Source organism: Magnolia sinica, chromosome 17, assembly GCF_029962835.1.
Source record: "Magnolia sinica isolate HGM2019 chromosome 17, MsV1, whole genome shotgun sequence".
In the NCBI taxonomy this organism is placed as follows: Eukaryota; Viridiplantae; Streptophyta; class Magnoliopsida; order Magnoliales; family Magnoliaceae; genus Magnolia; species Magnolia sinica.
The window spans coordinates 62137989-62164225 of NC_080589.1; the positions used below are offsets into that span (position 1 = coordinate 62137989).

At 42.0% G+C, this 26237-nt stretch overlaps 2 protein-coding genes and 1 long non-coding RNA gene across 5 annotated transcripts in view; 1 reads left to right on the forward strand and 2 right to left on the reverse strand.

The window, feature by feature from the left end:
- LOC131230258 (protein SWEETIE) overlaps positions 1-26237 on the forward strand; it is a 135261-nt gene that overhangs the window by 83305 nt on the left and 25719 nt on the right. Inside the window, exons 30-33 of the mRNA XM_058226088.1 lie at positions 14597-14690; positions 18392-18621; positions 20462-20612; positions 20707-20775. Of these exons, the coding sequence (XP_058082071.1) occupies positions 14597-14690; positions 18392-18621; positions 20462-20612; positions 20707-20775 (544 nt within the window). The remainder of the gene's footprint in view (positions 1-14596; positions 14691-18391; positions 18622-20461; positions 20613-20706; positions 20776-26237) is intronic.
- LOC131230267 (uncharacterized) lies at positions 922-1993 on the reverse strand. The gene is made up of 2 exons (XR_009163952.1): positions 1701-1993; positions 922-1654 (listed from the first exon to the last, which is right to left on the reverse strand). It is a non-coding gene; the product is annotated as an uncharacterized LOC131230267 (long non-coding RNA).
- LOC131230261 (uncharacterized) lies at positions 2715-3851 on the reverse strand. Of its 3 annotated transcripts, XR_009163950.1 has the most exons (3): positions 3093-3851; positions 2883-2982; positions 2715-2799 (listed from the first exon to the last, which is right to left on the reverse strand). XR_009163950.1 is itself a non-coding variant. In XM_058226093.1 (2 exons), the coding sequence occupies exons 1-2, from the start codon at positions 3757-3759 to the stop codon at positions 2954-2956; spliced, it is 696 nt and encodes a 231-aa protein (XP_058082076.1). In that variant the 5' UTR covers positions 3760-3851; the 3' UTR covers positions 2812-2953. The 3 variants fall into 3 exon arrangements, 2 of the variants coding, with proteins under 2 accessions (XP_058082076.1, XP_058082075.1); XM_058226093.1 differs by lacking the exon at positions 2715-2799 and having other exon boundaries at positions 2812-2982; XM_058226092.1 differs by lacking the exon at positions 2715-2799 and having other exon boundaries at positions 2812-3013.

Consider the following 26237-nt stretch of genomic DNA (forward strand, 5'->3'; position numbering starts at 1 on the left):
TATGTTGTAGGGCGATTTCATGGATTTTTTAAATGAATTTCATGATAGAGGCAGATTATCCAAGGCGCTCGGAGCTACCTTCGTCACTCTTATTCCTAAAATTCAAGGCACTGCATCTATTAAGGACTTTAGGCCAATTAGTTTGCTGGGTGGTCCGTATAAGATTTTAGCCAAAGTTCTAGCGACTAGGTTGAGAAAGGTTATGGGTAAGATTATTTCGGAGAACCAAAGTGCGTTTATTGCAGGTAGACAGATTATGGATAGTGCATTGATTGCGAATGAATGTCTCCACTCCATTCATAAATCGGGGTCCAAATTTCTGCTTTGTAAGCTTGATCTTGAAAAGGCTTACGACCATCTTGATTGGGAATTTCTTGATTATATGCTTCAACGGATGGGTTTTGGGGTTAAATGGTGCCTTTGGATCAAGGAGTGTGTTAGCTCCACCATGTACTCGGTCATTCTCAATGGATCCCCAAAAGGCTTCTTTGGGAGCTCTAGGGGGTTGCGGCAAGTGGATCCTCTATCCCCCTTCCTTTTCCTTATCGTCAGGGAGGCCCTATCTCGAATACTGAAAAGAGGTCAGGAAATGGATATCTAGGAGGATGCGCAATTAGAGGGATGGACGCCCCAATATCTCACGTTCAATTTGCGGATGATACCCGTCTCTTTTGTGAAGCTAAGCAGTCTAAAATCAGCAATATGCATACGGTGATCCGGTGTTTCGAAGCGGTATTGGGTCTCAAAGTGAATCTTTCCAAGTCTAAAATGTTCGGTGTTAACATGGAAGATGTTGAGACCGGTGTTCGAAATATCGGTATCGCACAATGTATCACACCTTTGGGATATAGATACGTATCGATTATCGCACGGGATATATCGTTTGTATCGCATAGTTTATCGCACTTTTTGGGAAACATGGGGAAACATTGGGAAAATGGTTGAATTTTTTAATGAAAGTTTGGGGATTGTTAAAAAGGCCCTTAATACACACTTTTAAATCATAATATCTCAAAAAAAAGATGCACATAATAAATTTCCTTTGTATAGGGTCCTAAGTTATGCGATGTTTAACTGAACTAACGCAACTATTTTTAAATTGAATGCATGATATTTATAAATATATCATAGTCATGTATGAAAACACAACCAATTCATTGAAAAGCAAAAGAAGAACTAAAGAAGTAAAATTTGAGAATATCCATATCAATGATGGGGACTAGTTGTGGTCTAGACCCACATAGAGTTGCGTGGTGGCTCGTAATCATCATCTCCATCTTGACGGGGCTGAGTATAGTACTGCTGCTCCACAAATCGACAATATTGTGCCCAAGTCATAGTAGAGTGGTACCAGTTAAGATACTCCTTGACATAACACTGGTACTCATCCTCTCCGAACTGAATCAATACGCCCATCCGTGGGTACTGCGTAATCGTCACAATCTTTAACTGATATGGATCTGGGAAGGGCACATATGAAGCTCCTTGGTATCCATATTGTTGGCCATATCCATACTGCTACTCATATCCTTGCCCATATGCAGAAGTGAACTCCTGACCAGGGTTGAAAAATGATGTGTCGTAACTGCTGGAGTCACTCGTCGCATATCCACTAGGTCCATATCCATGCCCATACTATGGCACAGAACTCGAGCTACTCTCCAGTGTTTGTGATCTAGATTCATGTTGTGGCCTATAACTCGATTTCCCTCGTCTGTGATCCAAATCTAGAGCCACCTCGCCTGCCACGAACGCTTGTGTCCCTCATGCATTTTGCCAGCAGCTCCTCAAAATCTGAAAGTTTATGAGTCTTCTTTTTCTGCAGTAGCTTTTGACGCATGTATGTCTTATTGTAAACAAGACGGGGTCGTGGTTCTCCTGGACGAGAACCATGGTCAGGGTCCTGTGTAGAATGATCGAAATTCTCCTCCCCGGTAAAAGGGCTAAGGGGCCTTTTATCCTGACTCCCACCCGCGTCGCCACCATCCCTGTCGTTGCCACCACTACCACTACCACCACCATCATCATTATCATCCTTACTGTCATTAGAGTCATCGTCACCCTTATCGTCGCCATTATCATCACTGGATTCATTTCCCGCATCACTCTCTGACTCAGTCTCGGTGTTAGACAATGTTTCCCCGCCACGTGTCCCGCTTGATAGTGACTGCCGCGGGCTGCCCTCCGGACTCCTTGTCAATGGGTTGAATGCCTCATCAGGAGACCTCTGCTGCTCCACATGTTTGTCAACATCAATCCCTTGTGTCTCTGCTTCTGCCGCAATATGTGGCTCTGGTCGCCCATCCAAGGTATCTAAGTCATCCGACCTAACCCACTGGTAAACTGGGTCATCCTCCGCATTCTCAGCATATGCATGCTGTCCGACCGTCGTCAGGTCCAGTGGGTCTTCCTATGCTTTTCTTCCTTCCGAGCGGAGCAACCTCTCTCGTAACTTCATATTGTAGTGACAATATACTAGCTTCTGAAGCCTCTCATACCCTATTCTATTACGTTTATTTGTATGTATGAGGGAGAATTTACTCCAATTCCTTTCACAGGGTGACGAGGACATCGTCTGTGCAAGCACACGGACAACCAGTCGTTGTAAAACCTCACAATCAGTCTCATATATGGACCACCATTCCCCTGCATATCATAAGATTCTTTCATTATCCTAGATTTTTCAAAATAATATAAAAGTTAAGTTTACTATAGTGACTCACGTGCCATCATGGCGTTCCTTGACTTCACCGCAGGGTGACACCCAAACATTCCAACCACGTCGTGGAATTTAACAATCTGTTGATGGCGTATAGCAACTAGAATAAGTATTTAACGATTGAGATGAAGATAAGGAGAATATAAGTGCGGAACATATTTACCTCACTACCAAAGGTGCCTTTCCCCGGACAGTCGGGGAATAAGTGATCGTACACCTCATGCACAGCCCTCTTTAATGAATTATCTTCGAAGAGGTTCCGGCTGTAGTGGTATTTGGGATTCAGGAAATACACTGAAAACCAACATATACACATCAGTACAACCTTCGTTTATTATTGCATATGGAAAAAAAAATCCATATAGGTACTTACTAGCCTGATGTAGTGGGTGAGAAAGCATCCTTTCCCAACGGTTGTCTATTATTGCATGCACCCACTTATATGCATTGGGAGCTTTAACCATAATGGCCTCTTTCATTAGCTGTATAGGCGGATATAACGACCCCATCGACAGATTTGTCTCATTGTCCACCATCCTCAACACCGCATAAATGGGCTCTAGAATATCCACAACACCACGCACTTTATCCCAAAATGAATTTCCCAGCACCAGCTCCTCAATTCTATAGGTTACTTTTGTCAACCTCTTTTTCCATTCTACGTAATCATGAGAGGCGAAAAGCTCTCGTAACCTCTGTTTGTGTTTGAGAAGGCTACTTAAGGCGATATAATTTGTGGCAAACCGCGTCGCTCCGGGGCGCACTATATCCCTACCACACCTCTCGTGCATTGCGGTTAATAACCAGCCGTGGTTGTATACAAAGTTTGTGATGAGCCGTGCATCAGTAATTACAGTCTTCACCGACGGCCTATCCCCGATCCCCTCCAGCATGAGATCGATGCAATGGGCTGCGCAGGGGGTCCAATACATATGATACTTGCTCTGAATATCCTTCCCTGCCTTAACAGATGCACTCCCATTATCCGTAACAAACTGCACAAGATTTTTTCTCCCAACATCTTGCATGACGTTGTGCATTAGTTTGTAAATGTAGTTAGAATCCTTGATCTTACTACTCGCATCTATACTCTTTAGGAACACTGCCCGTCCCCTGGAATAGACAATAAAATTTATAATCGACATCTTCGTCAGTCCGGTCTAACCATCACACATGACGGTGCAGCCGTACATCTCCGATGACTGCCGATACGAATCAACGTATGTCTTCATTTCTGCATGTTCATTATCCAAGTATTTCCCCATGATCTGTGCAGGTGTGGGAGGCTGCACACCCTCACCCCCACGCTGCACTTATCATAATTTTGAAGTGCGGGCTTTCTACGGCATTTGCGGGGATTTGATCGTATATAAAAAGTTTTGCTATAAATTTTTTAACTTTTTTCCTCACATCCGCTCCACTAAACATCTCCTTTATTTTCTTTTGTGTCCCTTCTGCCTCTTTGTACATTCTCGGATACGAAGGTAGATCCGGCACCCGCATGCTACTGCTCCTGCCCATGCCTCATATTCCTCCCTGCCTACTACCCTCCCCTGATCCACCCCTAATACTCTCCCTTGCTCCACTCCCCCCACTACGCTCATGGATAGACCCTTCAAATCTAGGCCTACTTGTGTCCCACCTCCTATCTTGATCCCTCTCCCACTGATCCCGTATGGACTCTTAATTGCACATTTGTATTCAGGATCATCATCATTATCGAGATCCACTACAACATCCTCACCTGCATATGGTGGCCGCCCCAATTCCTCCCCAATCTCTCTCTCCAGTGCATGTCGTTCATCTTTTGTCTTTATATTTTTTTTTCCAATATGGTCATCTATTCTCGCACATCCTATGGGCACTTCGTGCAATCCACAACATTGCGATACCCTCCTGCTAAATGCTCCTTTAAGCGGGTTACCCCACCACTCCTCGATACATGGTCACATAAATTACAAATACTCCCAAATCGATTATCGGGAATGGGCCGACCGTACCTCCACCCTATATCAGGTTGCCTACCTCCTCTTCCTCCCGACATATTTTATCTGTAAAATAATATTTTATTAGTACTTGTTAGGGCCCACCTTGGGGCATGTGCTATATATCCATGACACTCATCCATTTTGTCAGATTATTTTAAGGAATGGTCCATAGAGCACCATCCACACGTACGGTTGTTCATACATGCAACAATACCACATGTAAATCAAGTGGACTAGAGCACCATCCACACGTACAGTTGTCTCATTGTTCATCCATTTTATCCAACCTGTTCATCCATTTCACTATATAATTTTAAGTCTTTAGCCAAAAAAATGAAGCTTATTAAAAAATCAAGTGGACCACATCAAGGCAAACAGTGTGAATTGAATGTCTACCATGAAACCCTTATTGGGGTCACAGAATCTCCGCTGCCATCTGTGGTGGGTCCAACTGATCTTTAACGGTGGCCTCACGAATTGTTTAACAGTGAAAATCATACTCTTCGCTGCCATCTGTGGTGTGGTCCAGCTGATCTTTGGATATGATTCATTTGTTGGATAATGCTCTAATATGATCTCTAAAAATAGATGAACGGTGTAGATATAATAAATACATCACTTTGGGGCCCATGTAACTTTGATCTCCTTTGAACCGTTCGTACAACTGGAGCTCGAGGAGCATCAGTGCTTGTCTTTGCAGACACGGACGCAGATTTCCTGCACTGGAAACCTGGGTGGGGCCCAACGTGATGTTTTTGAGAAATCCACCCCGTACATCTGTTTTTTGAGCTCATCTTAGGACTTGAGACCAAAAGTGAGAAGGATCCAAGACTCAAGTGGGCCGCACTAGAGTAAAAGGTGGGTAGGAAAATTCCTACCGTTGAAAACTTTCTGGGGTAGAAGGTGATGTTTACATGATGTTTAATAACCATGTGTGTGGTCCATTTTAGTGTTGAATCTGCCTCATTTTTGTTTTCATGCTTAAAATAATTTGAGAAAAAGGGATGGATGGCTTAGATGGAGGAAACAAACAAAAATCAGCTTGATCCAAAACTTTAATGGCCCCCAAAATGTTTTTAATGGTCGACGCTCATTCAACATTGTTTCTTGTAATGTGGTCCACTTGAGATTTGGATATACCTCATTTTTAGTTTCACACTGTAAAATGATCTATAAAAAATAGATGGAAGGCATGGATGAAACACACACATCATGGTGGGGCCCACAGAGTACTGACCACCAGCGAAAGGCTGGTGTCGCGTGGAGTAGCCAATCCGTCTCCGCTGTACATCCTCGCACTGACTCTAAATCGGAAGAGGATTGCGTATTGAGTAAACTATGTGGGGTCCACCGTGATTTATGTATTTTATCCACTCCGTCCATCCATCTTAACAGATAATTTTAGGATTTGAGCCTAAAGACGAAGTATATCTAAACCTCAACTGGACCACACCATAGGAAACAGTGTCAATTGAACATTTACCGTTGAAAATTTCTTGGGGGCTACAAAAGATTTGGATCAAGCTTGTATTTGTGTTTTCCCTTCATCCATGTTTGTGTGATCTTATGAACAGGTTGGATGAGAAATAAACATCACTGTGGGCCCTAGAAAGGTTTCAACGGTGGAAGTCATTATTCCAACTATTTCTTATGGTATGGTCTACTTGATCTTTGGGTATGCTTAAATTTTGGTCTCAACCACTAAAATAATATGGAAAAACGGATGGACGGCGTGGATAGACCATATACATTCACGGTGGGCCCAACGGAGTTTACTCAGTACCATAAAAGCGTACTGAGTAACTCGCAATCCGATTTCCTCTAAATGGCTATTGAAGTAACATCAACAAGTTATGTGGCTCCCACCATGATGTATTTTTTCTATCTACACTGTCCATCCATTTGAATAGATCATTTTAGGGCGTGAGCCAAAAAATGAGTCAGATCTAGAGCTCGGGTGGACCCCACCACAGAAAACAGTGGAGAGAGTGACGTTCACCATTAATTTCTTGAGGGCCATAAGAGATGGATGGTCAAGATGATATTTGTGTTTTGCATTATTCCATATTTTCCTGGACTTATAAACAGATTAGATCACAAATAAACATTATGATGGGCCCTCAAGAATGCTACGAGTTTCAATGGTGGGCGTCACTCTCTCTGCTTTTTTCCGTGGCGGGGTCCACTAAAGATTTAGATCGACATCATTGTTTGTGTCATGCCCTTAAAAATTATTTCCAAATAAATGGACGGTGTAGATACGATACACACAGTACCGTGGGACCCACAGAACACGGACACCACTTTATGCGATTGTACAGTGAGTAACGCACTACGCTGAGCATACTGTGTAAACTCATGTGAGGTCCACCACGATTTATGTATTTTATCTGCTCCGTCCATCCATTTTACCAGATAATTTCAGGGCTTTAGCCCAAAAATAAACCATATACAATGTTTAAATGGGCCACACCTTACAAAACAGTTGAATTGAACATCCACCATTAAAATACCCTTTTTGGCCACAGAAGTCTTGGATGATTGGATCAATCTTAAATTCTTATTTTCCCTTCATCCACGTCTATATGATGTTATTAACGGTTTGGATGACTGATAAACATCACTGTAGGGCCAGAAAGGTTCCAACGGTGGAAATCAGTATGACCACTGTTTCCTGTGGTATGATCCATCGCTCGTCTCTAAGTTTTGGGATCAACCCCTTAATTTAGATGGGAAAACAGATGGACGGCGTGGATAGACCACATACATTAAAGGTGGGCCCAACCGAGTTTACTGAGTACGATAAGACCGTGCTCAGTGAACCAGCTCCTGCACGCCGATCCCTAATTCACCCCTCCCGCGCCATCTTCTTCATTTTCCCTCTCCATCATGAGCGCTCTCCCTCTCCCTCACGCAGCGAGGGTTCCGGAGGATGATTTCTCGTTCCGTTTCCTCAAATCCAGCCTGATTTCTCGTTCCGTTTCCTCAAATCCAGCCTGATTGTAATGTTCTATTGTACGGAGCTAATTGACTCGCTATTTCAGCGGGCTGGTTGCTCCCTTCTCCTCTTTTAATGAAAGTTTCTGTTATCTCTCAAAAATAAAATTAAAAAAAATGGATGGATGGCATGGATAAAACACATACATCATGGTGGGGACAAAGAGCTTTTCCACATATACACTATGCAATCCTAATCCTTATAGAAGTTGGGAAAAAAAGACGAGGGGCTTCACATTGTGCATATTTAACCTTTTCTTTTCCAATTTTTACCCTTGACAGTACTGTGGAAGAGTTTGTGTCTAACACATCCACGTGTACAGTGTATTCCATCATCAATCTAGTGCATGTGCTGGTGTGGCATACCTAAGGTATTCCGTATCGGTAACGGTGGCCGTAACGGTCACCACAATTACCGATGCGGGTATCGGCTGTAACAGTTGATACGGGGGCGTAACGACTGTTACGACCACCGTAATGGTTGAAAATTTTCTTTTGCCCGAAAAATTCTAAAAAAATATTTAGAAAATCAAGAATAATGTAAATATTCCAAATATGTATTCATTTTTTGTTTTGAACATATTTATGGTAGTGTAACGGTCCACTCTTTGGTGAGAGTGTTGTATCAGGCTGTCTAGTGAATTTGTGGACATAATTATATGTATTTAATGTTTACGCATCACAATCAAGCATTAAAACTAGAAATAAGAAAATTTGCATAAATACTAGTTCAATTTTTTGAAAAAAAAGGCCATCAGAGCTTCTATTCACTCAAATCACTTCGATCTACGATTTTAATATTAAAAATTATAGTAAGAGTTTTTGGAATGAGAAAAGTTAAAAAAAGGGAGAAAAATGGATTTAAATAGAAAAAAAAAGTGGCCATTTTTTGACCGTTATAGGGGTAATAGTCGTTATGCCCCGTAACGGCCGATACGGTCCTAAAAAATCAACTGCCTTGTTTCACCCCAGTTTTGCATAACACTGATGGCCATTACCTATTCGTATCGGCCTTTATGGGCGTATCGTAACAGATACGGAACACCTTGGGCATACTCGAGCAAGACCAAAGCCGTCCATCAAATGGGACTGATTGTATGGATGATCTGTCCCAACAATTAGTCTGGTCTATTCTTCACGAGGGCCTCAATATTAAAAATAGGTTAATCGCCGAGAAAACATTTGTGAAGTTCTTTAAAGCAATCCATTTTCTATGTAAACTGTGGCCAACCTGTCACGCCGCAGACTCGATAACTGGGCTCATAAGGAACCCGATAACCGGTTCTGACCGCAACAACCTCCGTAGTACCCTATTCTCGGATCCTGAGGCAGGTTCTGATCTTGGGATCCCCTAAGGAGGATTTCTATAATCGAATAACCATTTCCAATACGAGCATATCCAAGATCACAGCAAGTTACATCTCGAAAATAACAAAGGAACACATCGCAAAATCCACTATGAATTTGAACTTTCAAGAGTTACATAAGGTCCAAAAGGACATACATAAGATAATAGAAAAAGGAGAGAAAAGTCTGCAACACCGGGGTCCTCAAGCTCAACTCTAATCCAAGCTTTGTTGCTACGACGCCCGCCTAGGTTCTCTTGCACGCATCAATTGTGCATAAGCTTATAGAAGCTTAGAGGGTGGTGGAAGAGTGTGACAACAGTGCACAGAGGAATAGTAGGAGATGTAGGGAAAACATGATCAATGATAATGTCTCTAGCCTTACCAAGGTTCATCATGAATACAATGCAATGAGTACTGGGCACCATACTAAGGCGATGCATAAAGGGGCTTATAAAGCCGATGCGAATGCGATGCAAAATGATACCAGTGCTCATATCCAATCCACATATTAAGTACATTTCCAATCATAAAGAAATCACCGAGGTCCAGTACTTTGCTAGATGACTGTCGCTCTCTAGACCTGCACAGTCAAACGAGCGTAAGAGACCACACTACCCGCCTGTGGACAACCAATCACCAACAAAGCTCGACAGCAGCGGACTCATTTACGAGTTGGTCAGACTCAGCCTAGCAATGCCTTCTCACACTAGGCGGGTAAGGCCATACCCCTACCCAACCGACTACACGACAGTGGGAGTCGCAGCCTAAGGGTATAAGGCCCTTGTGCGCTCGTAGTTTCCACTCGGTCACGACGTTGGGGTAGATCCTTGGTACCATGGAAGTTTTGAGAATTTCACCCATGGGCATCCTATGCACCCGATATGTCCAAGTAACATTTCCGGTGTCCACACATACAGCCATCCATGAATATTCCTGTGGAGGCACGGCCCTGATAAAGCAAGGGCGGTATCATTATGAAATGCGATGCCAATGCATGAGTCAGGCATACAGATCATGCACTAGCTTCAGGTACTCAATGTGCATAAGGGGAGAAACTCGATCCCTTTATGACCACCACACAATGCAATCAATTCACGCAGATGATGCACATGGGTCATAATGATGTAAGTGTGCTACTCGGCGATGATATCGTAGAATATATTTCTCCTTCCCAAGGAGGGACAAGGTCTAGATACCTAGACATGTACTCTAAAGAGAAGAGAAGTCCTCTAGTCGGGGCCCAATACTTTGGGAAAGCCCACAAGCTAAGAGAGCCATAAAGGTCAAAGGAAGAAGCGGTCTTAACAAGGTCCAAGGTGGGCCTTCAACCGTCTGTAAGGGCCCTATGGGCTTACCTTAGGGCCACCAAGGAGGATATCCAACTTCAACTGGGTCCTAAAAGGTAGCCCGCTAACTACACGCATGTAAAGCAAGGCCCAAGGCCTAGGCAATCCATGACCTAGTGGGCCATATACAAGGTCCAACACTTAAGTAACATGGTGGGCCCTCAAGCAAGGTTTGAGCCCAATTATAAAGATCAGGAGTCCACTCATTGTGGTGGGCTTAATGGGCAGCCCATTATTCCAACCATATGGGCAATTTATTTGTTTTAAAACAAGTGAGTTGGGCCTCACATCCTGACCCAAGTATGGGGTCAATTTAATGGGCAACCAAGGGCCCAACTACTTGAGTATTTTGGCCCCATAAAACCCATCACAATAGTATATTAAATATAGGCCCAAAGGTCAGGAGCCTATCCAGAAAGTTCCAGACAATGGGCCTAGGAAACCCAACTAATAACTATAAATATTGGTCCAACAAAACCCAATTGGAATGGGCCTTAAGTATGCACTAATTAAGCCCCAAATCTAATTAAAATAGAGCAATATATGTGTAATAATATCCCCAAATTTGGTGGGCCATGTTGCCCCAAAACGTTCGTTTATGGGCAGCAACTTTGGGCCCATTGCTGAAATTCCAGCCCACCCACTATTTGGACTTGCTAGAAATTCAATATTAATTAGTTTATACATTTATTTTAGTCCCTGATGACCCATACATGTCACAGAGGGCCCATCAGATGAAGGGAGTAAATAAAACACATAATTCAGGTGGGCCATGCTGCTGGACTGGACGTCTAGCAATAGCTCAATGGGCCTGGGCGTCTCATGGTGGGTAGTCCAAGGGGCCTGAGTAATTGGCCCAAAAACTCATTCAATGGGCCCCAAATGGATGCTACTGAAGAGGGGAATGATCACGCCCCCCGGACCCCACTTGGATGAATGGTGGACACAAAATACATTAAGGTGGGCCCATAAGGTGGCCTGGACGGCCAGCCAAGGCTGGATGCCCCAGCCTGGTGGGCCACTCCAGGCCGCACCACGGGTTTTACAGGGGCCTGATGGCCCCGAAATTTTGCAGGGTGGTCCTTCCATGGGTGGGCCACACCTCTACAAAATTTCGTGATTTTTGGATGATCAGAAGTATTTTACTTAAATTTAGGAATACAATCTGTCTAGAAATTCTGCTGCATTAAAACATTGCTGTTCATGCAATGTATACCCCAAAACGTGGGCCCAAACTTCACCTAAGAGGGGAGGGATGAGTGATTAAGATTTTTCCCATAAAATACAGCAAGGTGGGGTCCACAAAAGTGGCCCACCACTCAGAAAATCATGCTGGAAACTGTGTTTTCCCTTCAATTCATAGGGCTGGACGGTCCAACAAGGTGGACCGCCCACCCCCTTTTGGGCCTCATTTTTGGGTGCCATTTCATGAGTAATCAGAGGTGTGATCCATCACACTTCAAGGTGGGGTCCACACTTTCAAAATACACCCCACAATTAGAAGAAAAACAATGTAAATCATGGACCAAATCCATGCTAAACATCAGCTATAACAGTCCCAACAAACAGTCCAGATTTTGGACAGCCATGTATGGCTGGACATATCAGCCTATATCAAGATATATACAACAAATAAAAAGATGTGTGACCTTCCTTAGTGGGCCCCACACATGTCCAGATCATGATCTAAGGTCAGGACACTTGCATGTATTGATTTAGGGTGCCCAAAAATCATGGAATAAGGTGGTAGGGGTGTCCCACCCTTGCTGAATTTTTGGGATGTCCCAGACCCACCAAGTGGGCCATAGACATCATCATCCACAAAATAAGAGAAAAGAGAAGAAGACATGCAATCTAGCCATGGGGGTAGGGCCCCGCCACTAATGGGCCCTCCCAAGATTCAATCTCATCCATACGACTATGTAGATTTTACATGCAACAATAAACCAATGCATCCATGATCCATAAGTAAAATGGATGGTTGGGATGCCATCCCAACATGGTATTTAAGGTCTAGATGACCTTGAAATGGAGTAGATCATAAGATCCATCATGATGGGGTCCATGGAGAATGGCTCCATCATGGATCATGACATGCATGTAGGATGGGCCAAAGGGCCACATCCATGGGGTCAAATGGGATCCCTACCATGGATTGGTGGGTCCCATATGATCCATTTATGAAGAAAAGAGAAGATGAAAGGTCAAGAAAGAAATCAGAAATTTATATTCACCCACATGCAAAGCAAGCCTTCAAACTTCTACACTGTGGAGATCTTAGACCTAAGAAGAGGTTTTAATGGTGGAAATTTGTTTTTAATGGTGGGATTGAAAGTATTTTGGGGATTAGAGGGCTGGAGAAAAGAGGGAGAAAGGGATGTTGGAGTGGAGTGTTGCTAGCAATGGAGGGAAATGAGAGGGAGGGAGAGAATAAAGAGAGAGAGAGAGAGAGAGAGAGAGAGAGAGAGAGAGATGTCATGATTAGTTTGTAAGAGAGGCCATCATAGCTTATGGGAGGAGAAAACAATGCTTAGGCTTTAGGGTAGGCTTGTGTAGTGTTTGTTGAGGTGGGTGGTGTTTTCCATAGAATTTGTGTGGTGTGTGTAATGTGTATAGGGACTTGTGCCAAGAGAGGTGGTCCACATGCAATCCATCAAAGTGGGCCACATGATTAAGGGTCCATACAATGAAATGTTCATTACTTTTGATCCATATATCGGATGGACGCACAAGACGCGTCGTTGGAACTGCAACGACGATGCGAACAAGATCGCATAGGTCTCGGGTCGATCCGAGTCGGGTCTACGTGACCGGACTTAAGGATGACTGCAAACACTATCCGAGGGTCGCGGGTCGCCGGGATTCGACCGGTAGGACCGCGGGACCACAAGAAATGAAATGCATACTCGCACACACACACATGTGCATGCAGAGACTTGGGTCGGGTCTCACACAACCTGACTGGACTGACCTGATTTTTGAGCCAAGGCATATTGACAGTGGAACCCACCTAATGGACGGCTAGGATCTTGTATCATGGGTGCCATTATGGTATGCATGGTGGGATGTGGATGGGCTGCATTTTAGATGCTTGTTGGCTGGGGAAACAGTTTGTGGGTGCCTTGCATGTTACCTGTCTCTTCAGAATGAGGATTATATGATCGGTGGCCATTGGCCATACATTGCAAGTATACACATGCTTTTAATCCTGTAAATGGGGCGCATCTCTCAGTGATCTGGATCATTTCCTACCCTAGACGGGCTGTCTAAAAATATCCCTATGGGAAAACCTTAACTTCTCAATTTCTTTCCTAGAGACAGGCAGTTAAGAAGAGAAATGGAAAAAGGGTCCACATTCAACTGAAAAGATCCCCAGTTGGTCGCTGGGTCTCCCAATCTAAGATATTTTAGGGCATGTTTCATCAACGATAGGGACTCAACAGAGCATTGGTGTAGATTAACAAACCACGAGCCCACTTATCAGGACTAAATCCTTTGTATACTGTACGAAAATGTTGCGGACATATCATATACTCCCTGCTTGCAAACCTCTCTAGTTCTTCTCCATGCTAATTGCATTGTTTAGTATACTTCGAAAGTGCACTCACCTCACATGTGAAAACAAGTCACATGTCTATAAAACCAGACCAGTTAGGCAGGCAATCCCTGCCATATATGTTCCATGCATCTACAATAAGGGAAATATTATGATCAGGTGGAACACACATGTCCACATAATTTGAACTATTGGTCAATTTCTCTCATATGTTTGATTGTATGTACAGGTTTAACCCACATGATGTTCATGTTGTTCTGCCTTTTAAACATAGCATTTAAATTGTTGGAATGGCTTTACAAGTAGCTCTGGTCTTGCACACGTGTGAATTGTTTTCAAGTTGAGAACAGTGGACGAATTGGTGCAGTTTCAGTTATCACCCCTCTTCTTTCTGATCACCCAAAAGGGATTTGTTGCTGGTAGAAGCAGAATATAATAGACCATCATTAGGTAGTAGTGGTACACGTTAAAATGATACATCATTTAAGACTATCATCTAATCTCCTACTGTGGATGGAAAACAATTCAAATACACATGATCTAAGCCATCTGATCAGTGTCCCAGATGTTATTGTAGAAGATCATGTATCACTCACATGGTTCTTTTTATCCTTTTCTTATTTTTATTTTTTGGTTTGTAGGATTGTGAATTTGGTGCGGTCGACTATTATCAGATTGCTTTATGCATCATGTCCTTCACGTTCATTACGATGGATAGCACTATGTCGTAACATGGTAAGTCTCCTCTCTCCAGGTGCAATTTCTTTAATTATTTTCCCCTTCTTGCTGGCATATTCTATAGTTCTTGTGAAGTAATCTTTCTTGAAAAGAAAAAGTAAAATGAAAAGGATATGTTAGGGTGAAAAGAAACTAAGATAAAATGGTGACGCGATTAAATAGGTAAAAGGTCAATTTAATCAATCAAAAGTTTCTTTAATCTTCATTTTAGCATTTACTTCTATTTGACCACAATATATCGCCCGTTGGAAAATACCTTTCACTTTCCTTCTCAGTGTAGTTCACAATATCACTTATGTAGGCCCTTGTGTAGTCATAAGCAATGTTTTAAACATCAACGATATCGGCCGATATATCCCATGATATATCTTGTATCCCACTCGTGCAATACGAAATGCCCAAGTAGTGCTGCTATATCCCACATGTTCGATCCGATGAGCATCTTAAATTTCCGATCCCCTTTTTGTTGAAATTATGTTAAATCAGTGTCAAATTGTTATATATCCATTGGTTCCTCATATTTTGCATGAAAAATCATGGAGTTGGAGCTTTGATTTCGGTATCCATTGGTTCTTCATGTTTTACATGAAAAATCATGGAGTTAGAGCTTTGATTTCGATATCCATTGGTTCTCCATGTTCTCCATTTTTTTTTTTTTCAAAATTTTCTTTCAACCAGCTATCAATCGAGACTAATTTCAAAGTATTTAGGAGTATTTGATGAAACGATAATCACATACACTTTAATTTTGAAATTTGAGTGTAGGTGGTTAGATTTGGTGGGAAATTCAAAATTCCCAATTTCTCTTGAATTGCTTGCAATGTTGCGCTCCAAACATGAAGTCAAGCATGTATGAGGGCTGATCTATTGATTTGTTAAGTCCTTGTCAATTTCGGAAAATAAAAATCATTTTTTATTAGAAATTAATAAAAAAATATTAAAATATTGATAAATATATTTTTTTTCAAATATTTCCTTCAACTAGCTGTCAATTGAGACTAATTTTGAAGTGTTTAGGAGTGTTTGATGAAATGATCATCACATACACTCTAATTGTTATGCATTCAATTTGAATATAGTTGTATTAGTTCAGTTAGACAACACATAGCTTCGGACCCTATACAAAGTAAACCGATTATGTGCACTTCTTTTTTTGAGATTTATGATTTAAAAGTGTATTAGGGTCTTTTTTAACAATCCCTAAAGTTTCATTGAAAAATTCAACCATTTTCCCAATGTTTTCCTATGTTTCCCAAAAAGTGCGATAAATTACCCAATACAAACGATATATCCCGTGCAATAACCGGTACGTATCTGTATCCCATGGATGCGATACGTAATGCAATACCGATATTTCAAACACTGGTCATAAGTAACTTTAAAAAAAAAATAAAAAAAAATACCCTAAAGCTTTTTAGGATGTATAAAAAATTATGCGTGAAAAAGAGAGCTCAAGAACCTTAATAGTCAAAGCTATTTACCTAGGTTACAAGACCTAGGTCTATTGCCTAGTTTAGAGCCAACTAAGCTTTTGTAGGCCTCTGTGATTGCCCAAAGTTCGCCTAATGCCCAGGCAATGGCTGGCAACTTGAAGTAGAAATCACAACTCTTATGCTTTCTTAAAATGATGTCTCCCTTTTCCATATCTAGAAGGGTGATATTAACGTTACTTCCATCACCTCCTAAACCTCCAAAATCCCCATCTCGTTTACATATCTAATGTTCATGTGGGAGGACTTAGAGCTGTCTCTTAGCTAATACCGGGTTATGAATGCTGACAAGACCACATATACGAGAAGGAGGATGCAACTCTTTATTTCTCAAAAGCCAGATATGGATATGGATGTTGATATCCGATTTGTAACATGCTATTCATGTTTGGTGTTATAATTTTTTCTAGGAACATGTCTCTTTCATTACTTCATTCTTTGCAGTTTTCCTAACAACTTCACCTCCACAATCCTACCTTCCTTGCTTGCCCATTGAGGCGCGCATGTAAGCATTGGGCTGGGTGTCAATAAGGACAGGAGTGGGACCATGCTGGCACATGACTGGTGTCATTGTAACAAGCTATTCATGTTTGGTGTTATGATTTTTACTAGGAACATGTCTCTTTCATTACTTCCTTCTTTGCAATTTTCCTAACAACCTCACCTCCACGATCCTACCTTCCCTGCTTGCCCATTGAGGCCCGCATGTAAGCATTGGGCTGGGTGTCAATATGGATGGGAGTGGGACCATGCTTGCACATGGGTGGTGTCATTGTAAGCCCCTACCAGCCCTAAGGAAAAGAGGAAGCTTGATGTTTGGTGGACTACAATGTTGATGACCATGATGATGAAATGATTCATTAATACACTTCTATTAATAACTCAAGCATGCAAAATGTATTGAAACACAATCCTTACAGCTTTTAAGGATAAACTTATTGCTATGTGTTCTTATATGTCTACTATGACAACTATTTGAGGTGAGGCTTTAGTTAAAATCGATGGGTGGGAGATTCACTATATTCATGAATTGATAGGGTCTGATATAGGAAGGTGAGGATCAGTATGCTCATGAATTCCCCAAGGATGATGTACTGGAATTGATGTTTCTGATCTGTTCGTTTCATAACTGAAATGTGGGAAGGTGTTTTTGGTGGTTTAGGGATGAGGAAAGAAAACAAGTTACTCATTTGTCTTGTTTCCACATTGATGATGGTGATGATGACCTTGCTATTTAGCTGCTAACTATGACAAAGGGATAGATAATTGTTATAATTGGTATGGATGGCTGTATCTACCCCAAGTCACAGGCAGTTGTTTGTAGAGGTGTACATGAACCGAGCTAGCTCGGTTAGCTCGCTCGACTCGACTCGAAAAAGCTTGATTTGAAGCTGAGTTCGAGCTGATTTTTTGAGCTCGAAAATGAGTTTGAGCTTGCCACTACTTGAATCGAACTTGGATCGAACCAGTTCAGTGACTAGGTTACTTTGATATTGATGTTGATCACCAAGTGTTTGATGAAATGACTCAAAGAAGTGTGGCTGGTGGCAAGGAAGGTATGTATATGAAACCAACACCCTTTTTTTCTTGATTTTTATGTTGCTTAGAAGGTGTTTGATAAAATACCTGTAAAACTATTGCTGCTGTCTCAAATACAGTGAGATTTTGAAGGTGCAGTCAAGATGTTTGTGAGAATGCTGCAATGGCGAACTCGGCTCGATCTTGGCTCAAACTCGGCTTGAACTGGCCCGAGCTGCTGACCGAACCGAGCCGAGCTGGCCAGTCAGGCTCAAGGACCGAGCCAAGCCAAGTTCGAGCTGAGGTCAGCTAGTGGCCGAGCTGATGCCAGCTTGACTCGGTTCGACTCAATGTACACCCCTAGTCGTTTGGGGCTCAGGCAATGCTTACGTGACCAAGTATCCACCCAAAACCTTTTACTACCAAGTTCCATGACACAATAGGCAGCTGCAATTTCGACAGGAGATGGTGGTCTTCTAGCCTAGTTTATCGCTTAGGCACCTTTGTGAATCGCTTTGACTACTGTGAGTTCGAGTTGACTTGTGCACTAGGAATAATAAAATGCTGCTCACATGCACACACGCATGCACGCACACATATTATAACTCATTACAAACCATCTATTGTTGTATTTCTCACCCATGATATGTTCCGGTTCTAACGTAATTCCTGAAACTGCTAACTAACTAGGTTCTTGAAACATCAACGAGAAGGAATGTTGCTGAGAACCGTACAAGATCCAAACATGATCCTGCAAGTGGCAATGCTGATGCCGATGATAGAACATATTATGGAGAAGATGATGAAGACATGATTACTAGCTCCCGCGATGGGCAAATGCAGGACTCCACAGTTGGTTCTATCGTTCACCCTAAGAGGGAGAAGCATCTCAGATACAGGACTAGGGTTTTTGCTGCAGAGTATGTGAACTTTTAACTTGGATTTCTAATTCCTTCTGCTTACCCTAATTCAACTTAACATTCTTTAAAAAGTTTGCTTCAGAGTTTTACGTCTCCCAGTATATTACATTTAATTGTTTTCTTGGAAGGGAAAAAAGTGGTGCCTTTCTTAATGTGATGGTATCTGAAATATGTACTTCTTAATGCTCTTATTATCATGACTACACTGTTTTATAGAAATTATTGTGCTCAAATTTGAGTCATAGCTTCAGTGTGACATTTAGAATCAGGTAGCCACTGCCTGGTGATTGTCTCAAACATATGTAGGGTCATGGGACTCATGTTTAGGTCAGAAACTTTGCACAAAAACTTCTTAGAAGAAATCTTGTACTCATATGTCAAAAAAACTGGCCACTAGAGAAAATCAAAGTGACATCAATTGAAGATTGATACTAGTCCAAAACTGGACGAGACACCAGAGTGGAACAGTAAGAATTATTAAAAATAAAAACGCAACTAGAAAATTACAAAAAAAAAAAAAAGGTGAAAAAAAAGAAAAAGAAAAAAGAAAACAAGTGCAACTCAATAAAGACAAAATAGAAAATTATTTAAAAACATGTAAGGTAAAGAAAAATGCAACAAAGAAGTGTTCTCTCTTTGTTGTACACCTCAGCGATTCCACACCCAGCAGTGGATTTCACATTCACATCTAATATCAAAGGCCCGTCTCTTTTCTCCTTGAAGGTTTTTTCTATCGAAAGTCCTTATTTTTCTCTCCTCCACTCAATACCACCACCATGACCTTTTTCTGCAGAATAGAGAAGCAAAAGGAGGATGAAAACAGAAAAAAACAGCAACAATATGTAGCTGTAGCCTGTAGGCAACATGCCGGCAGTAACAAAAAAATTTATAGTCTTCCTGCTTCAGGTTTAGGGTTATAATTGAAATCACAGCAAACCTCTCTCTCTCTCTCTCTCTCTCTCTCTCTCTCTATTTGATTCATTCCTTATAACTGTGGGACTCATCCATACTTGCCCCAATTCAGAATCTGCCAGAACTATCTGGACTGAGTCGGAGGTATCATGTGACTTCTCCCTTGCGACTTGTGACGTAGGTTGGATGAGAAAGGAAAGAAGAAAAGAACGGATTGTTTGCAAAAACATCACAATTCAAATCGAGTTTTTTTTCGGGTCTTCTCCCTTTGTAAGAGAATATTTTCTTGAAATACTTGCACTTTTTCATTCCATTTTCCTTAATTAATCCATTCATTTTCCTTAGATGATAGGAAGACCTGGAAAGGCTTGGATTGAGGTGGTGAGAAGGGATATGAATGGTTGTTCACTTGATTAGCCTAGGGCCTTATATGAGTGGTTAAACTGGATTCGTAAATGGACTCCAAATAGCAAGGAAAAGTCTACAACGAAGATGTTGGTGGTTTTTCTAGAGGATTCAGTGTTTTTTGTTTTAAAATTATTGCACTAGAAACTGATTAAATTTTGCACATTTGGATATACTATGTGTTTTCTAATCATTGAACCAATGGGAAATTTGTGGCAATCGATCTGTGCTGTTTATTGGGCTGTTTTCTTTTTTGGTGCAATGATGCATCTTGCCACGTAAACATGTGCCATTCCATCTCAGCACAGTTGACCATAGGTTTATTAATTATTTAGGATTAAGTACATTTCATCTTGCTTTCAGGTTTTTCTGTTCACAGGACTCCAATGCAGTATGCGATTTACATTTACTGAATTTTACTTTTTAATGTCTCTACTTTTAACAGCTCACTTTTACCGGTTCACATCTTTGCTCTCTTCATGTCATAACTAAACCTTGAAAAACTTATTTACATGAAATGTAGGTGTTTAAGCTATCTGCCAGCAGCAGTTGGGACAGATCCTGCACATTTTGATCTTTCTTTGGCAAGAGAGAGAATATCTTCTAGTGGAGATGCTATTGTCGGTGATTGGCTAGTCTTGCACCTACAGGAGCTAGTTGCTCTTGCTTATCAGGTGCTCAATACTGTGATGTGCATAAATCTTACTTGTTCCGTATTGATAATTCTCAACTAATGATGTTTACTTATATTGGGATTCTGTGTCATAGATAAGCACTGGCCAGTTTGAGAATATGCAGCCAATAGGTGTGGAACTTCTAGTTACCATTATGGACAAGGTAACATTGTGAAATGATCATTGAAATCTTATAACGAGTTTTCTCACATGGATGATTTTGATTATTCTAATGGGGTACTTGTGAAGTCAACACATTGCATGATGTACATCCACAAACTAATTCTTCCCTATCCTTGCTCAATTGCATTTAAACATTTAATCAAGAAAAAGCAGATGAAACCATGGTATTCACTAACAATAAGGTTTAAATTGAATTCAACCTTTGGTGTTATCAGTGTTTGAAATAGCTATGCCATGTAGCATGCAGCTTACGCTATGTAGCATAGCATGACCTTAATGATGCTTCACTCATGAAAATAGCTTAAGTCGCATGTAGCTTATGTTACATGATAATTTGCATACGCTACATGCTATATAGCTCACATTACAAGTTACTTTTTACTACAATATCAAAATCGATTAATGTTTTTGATTATTTGTTACATTTTCTATTTTCAATAAAAGTTAGTTAATCTTTTTAATGCTTTTAGTAAAATAATATAATTAACAGTATGAAATCAGTTTTGTTGCTCTTTCTTCACCTTTATACTTAATCATTGCCCTTTTCTATTATTTTAGATTGCAATTGGTTGCACCAAATATCATGAAATTTGTTAAATTTGATTATTAATCAGTCTAATTTGGTGTAAAATACATTTGAAGTGGAACCGGAACTTAGCCCGAAGTTGCAAGGAATGTGAGGCAGGCCTCGAGGTGGAAGAGGTACCAAATATCAAGCCGATGCTGTAGGAGGCCATTTGAGAAATGGTGATCAATAAGAACCTATGAGAAGGTCATCGCGGAGTAGATCTTCTGGGAAGGGAGAGGTTTCTGAGCGAGGCCGTTCTCCTAAGAGGGCAGGAGTTTCTCTCGTGGTGTCAACTAGGGGAAAACGGAGAAGAAGACGGTTGGATCAGGATTAGAAGCAGAAAAGGCTCCGGGACTGGGTGTGGTTAGAGAAGCCGGGTAGCTTTTGTGAGAGTACCCGACTCTATACGTTAAAGGCTTCCTGGAAGAATGGTTACTCGTAACTTCTCTAGGGTCTTTGGCCATGTTGGGATGTTATAGTAGCGGTAATCTAATGCTATCGGGGGATTGCCGTCCCTCGAGGGTTTGTCTTCGTATACATGGGGTCGAAGATCGAGTTAGAAAAATCTATTAATCTCCTAGATGGTGAGAGCTTCGTAGGTAGAAGGTTGTTAATTCAAAGGATCAGATATGGCCTGGATGTTATTAACAAAGAGGAGATGACAAAGTTGTTGGGGAAGGAAATGGGAGTGAGGGAGTTGAGAGGGGATATGAATACGATATAAAGCGGGAAGCACAAGAATACAATGATCTCCATCGGAACGGGGTTAGAGGGGTGTTGATGCAGGATATGAAATTAAATATGACATGCAAGATTTCAAGCTTTAGATCATACCATTTTTAAACAATCACAAAATTCCACGTCCCACATACGATCAAACATTCAACAAGGGGAATCTACGGGGATCCAAGCCTACGTAAGTTTAGGGTTGGATCAAATAAAATTATAAACCAAACAACGCCAAAAGAAGTGTAAGATTCATCCAATCTTGCAAAAGATTGTTCCCCAATTCAAGAGATTCATCATGTTTCAATTCGGGGGAAAATCTAGGGTTTGCAAAAGTTGGAAATTCTTGGAATTTGGGATTATCTAGGGTTAGGGTTGGGGTTTTAAAGCTAGAGAGGAGAGAAATAGAAGAAATCCAGAACCTGAGACGATCCACGCGTGTGGACAGCCACCTGGCCCAAGCGCACGTGCGTGAATTCCTGTCCGCACGTGTGTGGGGCCCATGAAACTGGAAAGCGCCACCTAATTTATGGTCGACTAGGGGAGGCCCACTCTCACACCAAATTTCGTGTCAATTCGCAGCCCTTTGTGTGCGTGGTGCTTCGCCGAAGTTTCAGCCCCTCTAGTGGGCCAGAATCTGAAAATCTGCTGTGGAGGAGAACTTGCGCAGAAAAAAGGTGAATCTGAAGATGGGAGGGCTGTGGAAGATGATGGAAGTGGGGAGTAGGAGGTGGGACAATTTGAGATGGTTGTGGCTTCGCACCACGGTAGTTCGCCCTTCGAGGAAGGAAGGGTTTCGCACCCAATTAGCTCCTTCAACCCAGAGGGATAAAGAAGAAGAAAAAACGCAGAATTTTATTCATAAACTTCAATAAAAAATATCTACATGGTGTTGCCTATTTATAAGAAAACCCTAAACTCCAAAAGTCGCGCCATGTGTGCACACTAATACTTAGAGACGAAGTAACAAAAATAACAACTAATTAATGCAATCAAAACCGTTCATGATGTTTCTAATAACGATAATAACCAAAATTCAAAATCCTAGATCATCTAGGGTAGTGGGCCACGATCATGAGATCCAATGGTGGAATCTACATGATGATCGGGTCCACTCCAATGCTCTATAGCACAACCCTCTAACTAAGAGGTCCTCCATAGATGTCGTCGATCCAGATCGATAGTGGGGCCTTCCTCCTTGAGTACGTGCGTAGGGTGGGGGGCGTGTGCGTGCTCATGATGTCCCCATCAGGTGCAAGCTACTCTAAAGGAAACAGTGTAGTGGAGTCCCAACCTCGCTCCTTTAATGAGGTGGTGGTAGGGGAAAAGTGCAAGCTACTCTAAAGGAAAAGTGCATAGCTTTAGGATGAAAAGGGGACGGATTCGCAAAGAACTTCAACATTGAACCAACAAAAAGGTCGGGTGTGGAAAGAGGTTTCTGCTCTTGGACCTATGGTGCATATGGACCTAGCCATTGTGGAGCTGGCATGGCCTTTGTTGCTGGAGTCGGTGGCGGCTGAAACTAAGGAGGATGCCTTGCTATCCCAAGTTCAAATTTGGCTAAAAACTGGAGACTTGGGAATACAAGATAAAGCCCATTAAAGCTAATGAGCTTTGGATTTTGATTGAAACCAGAAACGAATCTGGATGAGCTAGTTTTAGCGAGTTCTCTGTTTAATGACGGTACTGTTAAATATATTAGGTGGGAAAACAAATCGATTTTTGGAACAGAGACGTTATGGTTCCTCATCTGGGGCATTCCCTTGGAGTTATGGAACAAGGAAGTGCTTTGTGTTGTGGGAGACTTCATAGGTTTGGGCCATTGACAAGAGCTCAGGATTGGGTGAAGATATCAGCGCCACAAGGATTTGCATAAGGGTGAAAAGAGCGTTTCTGATGCTAGTCAAAGTCACGATTAAGGTTGGGAAGGTCAGTCTCCGTATCATAGTTTGGAAAGAATCCTCATGGGGAGTCCTGTGTTGTTGGGGTGATGCGTGGTGGAGAAGAGAAGAACCCGTTGGACTGACTGCCATTGAAAGAGATTTTCAAGGAGTACCAACCACTATCTCCTATGGAATACCGAATGTATGTGTGGTGCGGTGTGAAGATGTGATTCGACCACATGATGTGCTATGACCTTTGAAGACAGTTTCGCATGAGTTCCTAACAAAAAATGCACGTTTGAGGAGGAACATGTGGAAGATGAGAATGACGATGTTCGTGGAGCACGTACCTATCGCTCTCTTGGTGGACACGTGTGGTGAGGCTCGATTAGCGAATAGGGAAGTGGAGTAGGTGGGACTCTGGCTCGACGAATGCAAGCATGCTCGGATGGACCTCCTATAGGCCATGTGGAGACTTTGATTGAGGGTCGACCTCTAGCTTCGGCCCTTAGCAATGAGGGCTTCGGCACGTTGCATTCTTGAGACCCAATTCTTTGCGGTGACAGATTTTCCGTCGACAGTTGTCTCATTTTCTAGCCACACGTCTCTTTCGAGAGAGGGGTTTCTCCATCATGACGATGCGTGTCCCGACTCTCCTAATGTTGTCTCATCCAAGCCATGCACCGACATCAGCAATGCTTCTCTGGGGAGGGACGACCCATATTATTCACATGATTCTTTTCCGTGACGTGTACCAAAACCCTACTCTTATACCCCTTTCTCTAAAGTGTCAGTTCCTTATTGCAAAGGAGGACAAAGGGCCATTCTTTTACGGTATTGCGACCAGTTCCCTCCCTTGAAGATTCCTCCTCGTTTTCGACGTCTCCTCCCATCCTTGTAGGAAGATTAGAAGAGTAGGAAGGACATTTAAAGCAAGTGTTGGACGTAAACATGAAGTCAGATACGGAAGTGGACCATGAAGCAATGGAAGGTGAAGCCAATGCTCTTGCTCTAGTTTAGGTTGAGCCCTAGTTTGACATGATCCTTCCTACATCTGCTGAGGAGTTCATGGAAACAATGGATGTCACCGCACTTCAGGTTCCAAGACATGGAATTGATAATCTTGCCACTCAAATATCAGAAAGAAACAAGATTGATAATGTTCATCCTCCCTTTGATCTGATCTCATCTCGGAAGATGAAATAGTTTGGACGAAGTATGTGGTCGATAGAGTTGGCAGGAAACTAGGGTTGTCTTACCCGGCTCAGTATGAAGATGTTGTAGCATTAATCCAATTCATTGAGGAACGAGGTAGCTCAACGATTAAAAGATTAAAAGAACATTGTGACGTACCCCTAAAGCGTAGAGGGAGCTGTTAGGGCTAGAAACTTCGATTAATTGTCTTAGGGAGTAGACTTGACGGATCTCAATGGGGTAGAAGGGCAAGATCGGTATCCAGATGGTCATCCTAAGCTTCAATGTCTAGGGCTTGGGGAGTAAACCGAAACGCCTCCAAGTAGACTTGTCGCAAGAGGAAACCTTAGATTGTTACACTACAAGTGACAAAATTATCATCAATTGACAGTAATTTGCTGGACGAGATTTGGGGCCTTAAAGCAAAGGAGTTCATCTCCATTGATGCAACGGGATCCTTGGGCAGAATTATAGTTGTCTAGAAATCAAGCATTTGGAGGATGGAAGACTCTTGGTGCGGTGAGTTCAGAGCGTCAGTGGTGCTGGTGGATATCTCCTCAAGTTTCAAGTTGCTCTTTTCAGTAGTGTACGGTTTGTGCAAAGCTTTCATCATATCCAGATTCTAGGAAGAGCTGAAGGTCGATGCAGAAGGTCATTGCTTCAAAGTGGTTATTTCCTTGGTGCATTGGTGGTGATTTTAATGCCACTTGATTCACGTACGAAAAATCCTCTTGAAATCCAATTACCAGGAGCGTGAGAGCATTTAGTGGTTGGATCTAGAGGTATGAACTGTGCAGCATTCCTATGCTAGGAGCAAAGTATACCTAGACCAATGTGCAGAACGATCCGGTCTTGTCTCGCCTTTATAGATTTTTGGTATCCCCTAAGTGGCTAAATAGATTCACCCTCATCTAGCTAGGTCTTCCTAGACCTATCTCAGATCATAGACCGATTCTTTGAGAAGTCAACACTATCAGCTGGGGCCCTAAACCGTTTAGATTTGAGTTATCTTGGCTTGAGGTAGAAGGCTAAAAAAATATGGTAGTGTAATGGTGGAACTCATTTCAGTCT